Source organism: Pectinophora gossypiella, chromosome 6 (assembly GCF_024362695.1).
Source record: "Pectinophora gossypiella chromosome 6, ilPecGoss1.1, whole genome shotgun sequence".
Taxonomy (NCBI): Eukaryota; Metazoa; Arthropoda; class Insecta; order Lepidoptera; family Gelechiidae; genus Pectinophora; species Pectinophora gossypiella.
Genome location: NC_065409.1, coordinates 8,877,018 through 8,886,490, shown reverse-complemented (window position 1 = coordinate 8,886,490; position 9,473 = coordinate 8,877,018). Strand labels below are relative to the sequence as shown.

The 9,473-nt window shown below is 35.0% G+C and overlaps 1 protein-coding gene across 3 annotated transcripts; it reads left to right on the top strand.

The window, feature by feature from the left end:
• The first annotated feature begins 6,051 nt into the window (after window positions 1-6,051).
• On the top strand, window positions 6,052-9,148 carry LOC126367900 (serine/threonine-protein kinase PLK4). 3 transcript variants are annotated; one of them, XM_050011694.1, is made up of 3 exons: window positions 6,052-6,366; window positions 6,584-6,676; window positions 6,772-9,148. In XM_050011694.1, the coding sequence occupies exon 3, from the start codon at window positions 6,871-6,873 to the stop codon at window positions 8,899-8,901; it is 2,031 nt and encodes a 676-aa protein (XP_049867651.1). In that variant the 5' UTR covers window positions 6,052-6,366; window positions 6,584-6,676; window positions 6,772-6,870; the 3' UTR covers window positions 8,902-9,148. The 3 variants fall into 3 exon arrangements, with proteins under 3 accessions (XP_049867651.1, XP_049867652.1, XP_049867653.1); XM_050011696.1 differs by lacking the exon at window positions 6,052-6,366 and adding an exon at window positions 6,375-6,489; XM_050011695.1 differs by lacking the exon at window positions 6,584-6,676.
• The last annotated feature ends 325 nt before the right edge of the window (window positions 9,149-9,473 follow it).

Sequence of the window (9,473 nt, the reverse complement as noted above, 5' to 3'; positions counted from 1 at the left end):
TAGAAAGAAAACAACAAATTAAAGTGGCTTCGCTGGAGAGCATACTCCCCAGCGGAGCCACTCAGTTTGCATACTTCGAGATGTTTTCTTCCTGTAAATTGAAGTATAGTTTGATGTACGTACTACGTACATAGTGTACGTGGAAAGATTTTATGTGTACGTGCTATAATTAGAAAGAAAACAACAAATTAAAGTGTATATGACGGCATGAACAAAACGTGAAGCGCTGAAGATTTTAAGAAACAATCTCCTTGCGAGAACTTTTTATCTATGCACAAACTACTAAGAGAACCTATTTCAGACGAACGTCTCTCATACAAAACAAAGAGCCTCAGAATTTAGAGTATGACACTTGATTTGACATATAAAATTATATTGCCACACGCAAAAATAATTTGGGGTTGCCATAGTAATGATATGGCACGGCGTGGCAGTAGTGATAGCTTTAAATTATTTAGATTACTTTAAATTTTGATGACAAGGTTTATAAAAAAAAGACTGCAGTTTACTTGTATAACATTTTATTTTTTTATTTTGTTTTATATTTTATGGATTTTTTTTCTGAAATAGAGCTTTATTATTATTATTTTAAATATGCCTTTTTGCATTAATGGCAAACTTTCCTCTAAACTCTCTAATCTAGAGACATATGTACCCTTTAATATTTTGTTTATAATAACACTGCTAATCTTGAGAGACCCGGAAAGTTTTTAATAAAAATGTCTTTGTGCAATCCGCATGGCAAACACAATTGTTCCCAGTAGTCCTAAGCCTTCGCAAATTGTCATCACACAAACACTGTAACTTCTGCACTTCTAGAGTTCTTCCTAGCTCACTTTTAGGAAACTGGTGAAATATAGCGTCTTTTGGTCTTTTTGCTTACTTATCTTACACTCATACTGTATGGATATCACAGTTTCCTAGTTGAGAGGCTAACTACGGAATTTATTCAACGCAAATTTCACTCGATCACTTACATTTATAAAACTACAATGAAACAATGATTGATTTTGGATTTTGTTTGGTTAGGACGCCGGGCGGGCAGCGCTTGCCCTTGTGTCTATGTTTATATCCTAACCTAAGATTGTCCCAAGATGGCGGAAGATCGCAGAGGGGTGAAATGAAGTAGGATAGGGGTGAAGTAGCTGTCATTTTCTAAACTCGGTACATTTGCGCTATGGTACAATTTTTTTGTATGAACATGTATCTATGACAGATTTGACATAAATTGTCAGTGCCGTACCGATCCGTCACCAAACCTTGTCATCAAAATTTAAAGTAATCTAAATAATTTAAAGCTATCACTACTGCCACGCCGTGCCATATCATTACTATGGCAACCCCACAATTATTTTTGCGTGTGGCAATATAATTTTATATGTCAAATCAAGTGTCATACTCTAAATTCTGAGGCTCTTTGTTTTGTATGAGAGACGTTCGTCTGAAATAGGTTCTCTTAGTAGTTTGTGCATAGATAAAAAGTTCTCGCAAGGAGATTGTTTCTTAAAATCTTCAGCGCTTCACGTTTTGTTCATGCCGTCATATACACTTTAATTTGTTGTTTTCTTTCTAATTATAGCACGTACACATAAAATCTTTTCACGTACACTATGTACGTAGTACGTACATCAAACTATACTACAATTTACAGGAAGAAAACATCTCGAAGTATGCAAACTGAGTGGCTCCGCTGGGGAGTATGCTCTCCAGCGAAGCCACTTTAATTTGTTGTTTTCTTTCTAATTATAGCACGTACACATAAAATCTTTCCACGTACACTATGTACGTAGTACGTACATCAAACTATACTACAATTTACAGGAAGAAAACATCTCGAAGTATGCAAACTGAGTGGCTCCGCTGGGGAGTATGCTCTCCAGCGAAGCCACTTTAATTTGTTGTTTTCTTTCTAATTATAGCACGTACACATAAAATCTTTTCACGTACACTATGTACATGGTACGTACAGTAATCTATATCGTTTTCAACTGAATTGGAGGTGGTGGCTCCGCGACAGAGCATCACACAATTTTTCAACAAATTTATTTACACTAGAAAAGCAAAAAAAAGCATATTCAAAATGACTCCTTACAATAGATTTATAAAGAATCAATAAAATTTTGGGATCTGCACCCCAATAGGTACCAGTTAAAGATTTTAATATATTACAGGATTTGGATGCACGAGTTGTTAAGCAATCGACATATTTTTCAAACTTAAAATTATGCTGAAATAAAACACCCAAAAACTTTACTGTATTATCAACAGGCAACAATCTATTATTATAATAAAGTTTAACACTTGACGCTTTAACCATTTTTTTAGAAAAGATAACTACTTTACTTTTGTCAGTGCTGATCTCTAAACCAAGACTTTCAAAATAAGTCTGCAAGTTTAAGAGAGCAGCATTGAGTTTCCCTAGAATATCAGGCAACTCAGTACCAGAACAATACACAGCCAAGTCATCAGCAAATTGTAAATTTTGAGTTTCATTGCCTAAAACTAAATTTAATTTGTGAATATACAGTATGAACAACAATGGGCTTAAAATCCCACCTTGAGACACTCCTTTGAAGGAATTTCTAGGACCAATTAACTGATTATCATGTTTAATAAAGATTTTTCGACCATGCAAGAAATTAAATATCCAATTAATTATTTTTCCAGGCAACTGCAATGAAGACAGAACAGTTGTTAAAATATCCAAATTAACATTATTAAAAGCGCCAACAACATCGAAAAAAATACAACCCAAAATCTGATCACGAGACAGAGCATCACGGACATCCAGACAAAAGTGACTCAGGCTTTCCCGCGCCGACCGCCCTCGACGAAAGCCAAATTGATTAGCTGGTAAGATACTATTGCTTTCAATGAAGAATTCCAAACGCTGTTTAATCAGTTGTTCAGCTATTTTACCAACACAAGAACTTAGTGTTATAGGACGATATGAATCAGCATGGCTACTATCCTTGCCTGGTTTTAAAATAGGCACTATACAATCTGTCTTCCATTGTTCAGGGATTAAACCGTTTTGCCACAGATAATTTAGTAAATTCAAGAATAATAACATACTGGATGGATTTAGTAATTTAAGCATTTTGTATGACACCCAATCCAGGCCACATGCTGTATCCTTACGAGATCTTAAGGCTGATTTTAATTCTTCAATAGAAAAGACTGTTGCTAGAAAAGAATTCGTGGAACTTAATAATATATTAAAGTGATTGTTGTCAGACAATTTTTCAGCTGTGTCAGGAGTATACTTGCGCAAAAATTGAAATACCCAGGCTTGACTAGAAAACTCACTGCGTGTTGAAAAGGTTTTATTAAATTTCCTAGTTTTAGACCAAATTAGTTTCATTGGTGTTAGTCTGGAAATAGATATACAAAAGTTTTCCCATGACGATTTACGTTCCTGCTTTAATGTGCGTTTTTTAAGGGCTTGCGCTCGCTTGAAGTTGATAAAAGTATCGACACAAGGATTTAATTTAAATTCTAAATATGCTTGTTTACAATTATTTACAGTTTTAGTACATTTTTCGTTCCACCAGATTAGAGGGATTCGATTTTTAGTTCTATGTTTATTATTATGAGAAGTTGAGGGTGAAATAACTTTGGTAGTACTGCCAGACCTTGAACATACTACACATTCATTTATAGTAGAAATGATGATATTGCAGAAATTGTTATAGCTCTCAATTAAATTACAAACATCAATTTGAAATTCGGATAACAACTCATTTACACGTTTCTCATATAGCTCCCAATCTACCATTTTCAGGTTGGCGTGAGGCGGGATGTTCGCCGAAGAGTCTGTAGCAACTGAAGGAGAAGATGTAAAACAATACTTCGTCAAAGTGGGTAGATGATAGCTACCACCTAAGGGATCTGACATGACCTGCCATTCACATGACAAGGCCAGTGATGAGGAAACCAATGTTAAATCAAGGCCATTTGGCCGCCAACTAAGAGTACCTGTTGTCGTTGCACGTCCGTCATTCAAGAGAACCAAGTCATTCTCATCCATGGAGTCCAAGACGCTTCTGCCTCGTGTATCAATACTACCACACCCCCAAATGGTGTGATGTGCATTGAAATCGCCTGCAATAATCAACGGTTTTGGAATACTACGAATCAAATTGTCAAATCTACCTTTATTAAAGGTAGGGTTACAATTACCTGGACTGTAAAAACTAGCGATAGATATGTATTTTTGATTAATTTGAACCTGAACTACAACGTTTTGTAGTGAGTCATCAAAGAAAGTGTCTAATTTACGAAATACTAGACTTTTATGAATTAGAATGGCTACTCCATTGTGGTCATTGCCGCAATCATTACGGACAGTGGAGTACCCTTTAATATTAAAAATTGTACAAGATTTAAACCAAGTTTCACTAATAATAGATATATGTATTTTATTATCAAAGAGAAATTTTTCAAATTCATGTCTATTACTTAACAAACTCTGTGCGTTCCACTGCATTATATTTATTGTTTGGGCTGAGAATTTGAAGGATTTTTACTTTTATGCTGAATAGTTTCTTTTATTGTGTCTGTTATCATTTGAGAGCTAATACTTGTGTTGTTTACTTTGTTTAATGTAATAACTTTTATTATAGATTCTGTGAGCAAAGTTAATGCGTTTTTATTAGATAGAATTAAATTTATTAATTCCTGACTATTTTCTGTTTTGCTGAGTGATGGAAAGTGTTTATTTTTATTGCTGAATAAATCTGAAAAAGGTGTCGGCATAACTTTATTTTTATTTTCAATTATTTTTTGTTTCTTTATAGGACATTGCCCCGAAATAGACAGGTGATTTCCCTGACAGTGGACACAGATAGCTTTGTCTGATGAAGAGGTGCACGATTTAAAATTGTGCTGGTCACCACAAATTGAACATCTTTCAGAGTTTTTACAGAATTTTCCCAAATGACCATATCTTAAACATCTGAAACACTGTTTTACCGGGGGGATGTAGGGTAAAACAGGGAACCTCCACATTTTAATAAAAACATAGTCTGGCAAAGAAGTCGACGCTGAAAATGTAATTGCGACCGATTGGGTGGGTTGTAGTTGGAACGACTCACCAACTTTCTCCCTTCTCATAATTCGTCGTACACAGATTACTTTTTTACAATTTGTACCTAGACCCAGTTCGTTAAATATTTTTTTGTTTGTCATACTGGTAGGCACTGAGTTGATAACGCCAGTCATTTCAGTTGTACCAGCAGGTATCGTCGCTTTTAAATTTTGGTCTCTCAAGAATGTAGAGTTATCCAAAAAAGCATTTGCCAAATTTGGGCGATCAAAGACTACGCCAATTTTAAATTTATTTATTTTTTTGAGATATTTAATGCCTTTGACTACTCTGGTGAAACAAGTGCTTAAATTCATCATATCTCGTGTCCCAATCGGTTGTTCAGTGCTACTTTCGATAAATACAACAAATTCATAACCTGCTGCGCTATCTTCTGGATACCGGCGACTGTAATCAGTCACTCGGTATGGAGCATATTTATCTTCTTCAATCTCCGTGTCCATGATCCTTGGCGGGTCGGTAACGTCCGAGTCAGAAGACTCGGGCTCAACAACCTCACCTGGTTCATCCCGAGACTGGGGCTGCTGCTTGCCTCCTTTTGTTGCCGAATACTTCCGCTTTGCCGGCTGGCCAGGCATCTTGCCCGCCGCGCGGGTCCTTAGCGGACCGCCTCTGCTACGGTTTTTTATAAAAACTTACCAAACGATAAATATTTACATTCAGATATGAAACAACTATTTATACAATAACTTAAACTAAATAATTATGTACAAATTATACAAATATCTACAAAATTTGGAAATAAAATTGAAATTAAAATCGAGAGCTTAAAAAATCCCGCCTAACTTGTTCGAAGGTTCCCGCCCTTTTCGACAGCAAGTCAAGCAAAGGGGATGAAATGAGAATGAATGAATGACTGAAATTGTAATCTCGTTCCATTCCAAGTGAAAGAATGATTGATTATAGAGTTGTCCTCAAATATCGACTGACCGCTCCGTTAACTTCGTTTTTTATCAACATAGAATCGGCCGGAAAAAAAAAAATGATTTTAGTTTTTGGGCAAAAAAACGCGTGATTGTCTATGCTTTGTCGTACCAGTAAAAATATTGCTTTTAATTCATAAATAAATTCACAAAACAGACATTTTATCACAGAATAAAAGACCAGATTATCTACAGTAAATGTGAAATGTATTTGTCACTATGAGTAGTGAATCAAAAGTTGTTATGACATCTTTACAGCTATATAAATATCTGTTACGTCAATGTGAAAGGTTACCGCCAGATGCATGTAAACATTACAAGTTTGCGGTGAAGCAGGTAACATTTATTTAGCCTAGTTTCTCATTTTATATTCTCTGCCATGTCCCAATTATCATCGCCTACCTAAATCGTCGATTAACTATTATCACTGCTCCAGTCCACTTCTGTATAAACTAGCATGTATGTTGATATTCATTCTAGTTTCTATAATTGTACTGCAGAAACCCAATAAACCATTATTATTTATACAATTTTCTCTCCATTCAATTTCCAGAGTTACAAGCAACATAAATTTGAGCCTGATCCAGAAAGAGTTAAAGAAATTATATCAAAGAGTATTGACGATGCCAAGTGGATAATAAATAAAGTAAGAATGTTTAACATGGCGCATGGACATGGCAGTGTTTTAGGAGTTACCCTATTACTTAAACACTTATTAACTTCTTCTATTCTTCATTTCAGTATGTAAAAAATTAATACACATCAATGAAGAAAGCTGAAGTGTACATAAAAAGTATGATTTATTCAAGCTTAAGTTACTAGGATTCATTTCCATCAATAATGAGCGTGTTTGGAGAGAAGATAGAAGATTATGAAATACTTGAACACCTAGGAAAAGGAGGATTTGCTCACGTATATCGAGCAAGATGTCGACGGACAGGAACATTTGTAGCTATCAAAATGATAGACAAGGCTTTAATGGCCAGTGCAGGCATGATAGGGCGTGTCCGACAAGAGGTCACCATACACTCACGCCTGAAACACCCTGCTATTCTGGAATTATATACTTTCTTTGAAGATGCACACTATGTTTATTTAGTGTTAGAACTAGCCCACAATGGGGAGTTAGCTAAGCACTTTAAGCTAGGAGCTCTGGGCCTTTCTGAGAAAGCTGCAGCCGATATTTTTAGGCAAGTAGTGAGTGGTGTACTTTATCTCCACACCCATAACATCATACATCGAGATCTATCTTTAAATAATTTATTGCTAACAAAAGATATGAATGTCAAAATAGCAGATTTTGGTTTAGCTACTCAATTAAATGCACCTGATGAGAAACATGTCACCATGTGTGGAACACCCAATTATATATCTCCAGAGGTGGCATCCAGAGAACTCCACGGACTGCCAGCTGATGTATGGGGACTGGGTTGCATGCTGTATACTTTACTAGTGGGAAGCCCGCCGTTTCACACTCAACATGTTAAAACAACTCTTAATAAAGTGATAAATGCAGATTACAAAATTCCATCAGATTTATCTGTACAAGCTCAAGATTTACTACAGAAACTTCTATGCAAAGATCCCACTAAAAGAATAACATTGAAAGGAATCATGGATCATCCATTCCTACATATGAATAATATCTCAAATATTGCCAAGCAAGATATATCTAGAGATTCTGGCTTTTTAACAACACTGCACAGCACTCAACATAGTACTAAGACAAGAAATGAAGATAAGACTATTTCTGATTATCTTGGTATGTGCAGAGAACATAATGTGGACAACATTGTTTGTAGGGAAGAAACTAAACCTCCTTCATTTAATGTTTTTAGTGGAATTCCAGATAACAACTACTTATCTAATCACAGTAATGTTTGTAATAGCTATGGTAATTGTAGTAGTAAAGAAAAAAGAAACAATGGCTTACTCATGACTAGACAAACACCAATTCAAAAGTTTGATAGTGCCTGTAATAGTAATTCTTTAATAGATAGTATGAACAGGATTAATAACAACAGGATTGATGGTTGTTCAACTCCTGTAGCTGCACAAGAAAATAAAGAAAATGTCCCTAAACCATGTAGCAGCACCAATAGCAACAGCTTGGGAGTTCCACCATTATGTGCAGAGAGATTGCCCATTATTTCTCATAGAACACGAAACGCTATTTTGAAAATAGAACCAACTAGTGTTATTGTAGAATTTATCAAAAGGAAAGGCAAGGATAGAGAAGAAAAAGTGGTTGAAATATGTGAGATATCAAAAGATGGTATGAAAATATTGATATATTCTCCTGAAAATTCCAGAGATAAAGCCAATGGATTACACAAAGAAAATCTTAACCCTGATGAAGTGTTTTCATATCATAACTTGCCACAAAAACATTGGAAAAAGTATTTGTATGCAGCTCGGTTTGTTGATTTAGTTAAAGCTAAAACACCAAAGATTACTCTTTATACATCACTAGCAAAATGTCAACTTATGGAAAATGGAACTGATATAGATTTATTTTTCTACAGTGGTGAAAAGGTGACATTTTCTTCTACAGAAGGTCTAAAAATTATTGACAAAAACTTAACAACACACTATGCTACTGCAGCTGCTCCTCAATTAAAATACTTAATTGATCATTTTGAAGAGTGTTCTAATCGTATGAAGAGGATACTTGGTGCATTATCCAGTATTCCTGATGAGTGTTTCCCTTTAATTATTGGTAAGAGGCCAGTTCCACCTGCAAATACTGCAGCCTCACCAATGCAGGGATCTGTGAATGTTAACTATAATACTCCAGTTTTTAATATTGGTTCATTTCATCGCACAACAGCTGGTTCTAGTCATGCTCAGAGCGATTATAATGCTACATAGTAAATGGACAACTTCTATAGGAAGGCTTGGTTTAGATTTAAGCAAATTGTTTATTAGAAATAATAGTGTATTTTTTAAATGGATATATTCACTTGTACACTGAATCGTAATACCCTTACTTAATTTTGTATTACAGTTTTGTTTAATGGTAGTCCATTTACTTTATAAATTTATTATTTGTAGGATAATGTAATAATTGTATGTAGGCTAGCTTATAGCAATTAAAATGGATATTACATTTATGAAACTTCGTTGTTTTCATTTTACGACTCTAATGAAGACCAAGATGACACTAGGTTTTTGAAACTTTGGTCGTACTTGGTACATTTTTGTCAGTCCTGTGATATACAGGGTGTTAGTGACATCGTAACGAAAACTTCGAGGGATGATTCGGACCATGATTCTGAGTTGATATCAAGTGGAATTTTCCGTCGCAAAAGTATGGATAGGAAAATAATTAAAAAAAAAAACAAAAAAAATCATGAATTTTTTGACAGGAAATTCCACTTGATATCAACTCAGAATCATGGTCTGAATCATCCCCCTCAATATTCGTTACGGTGTCACTAACA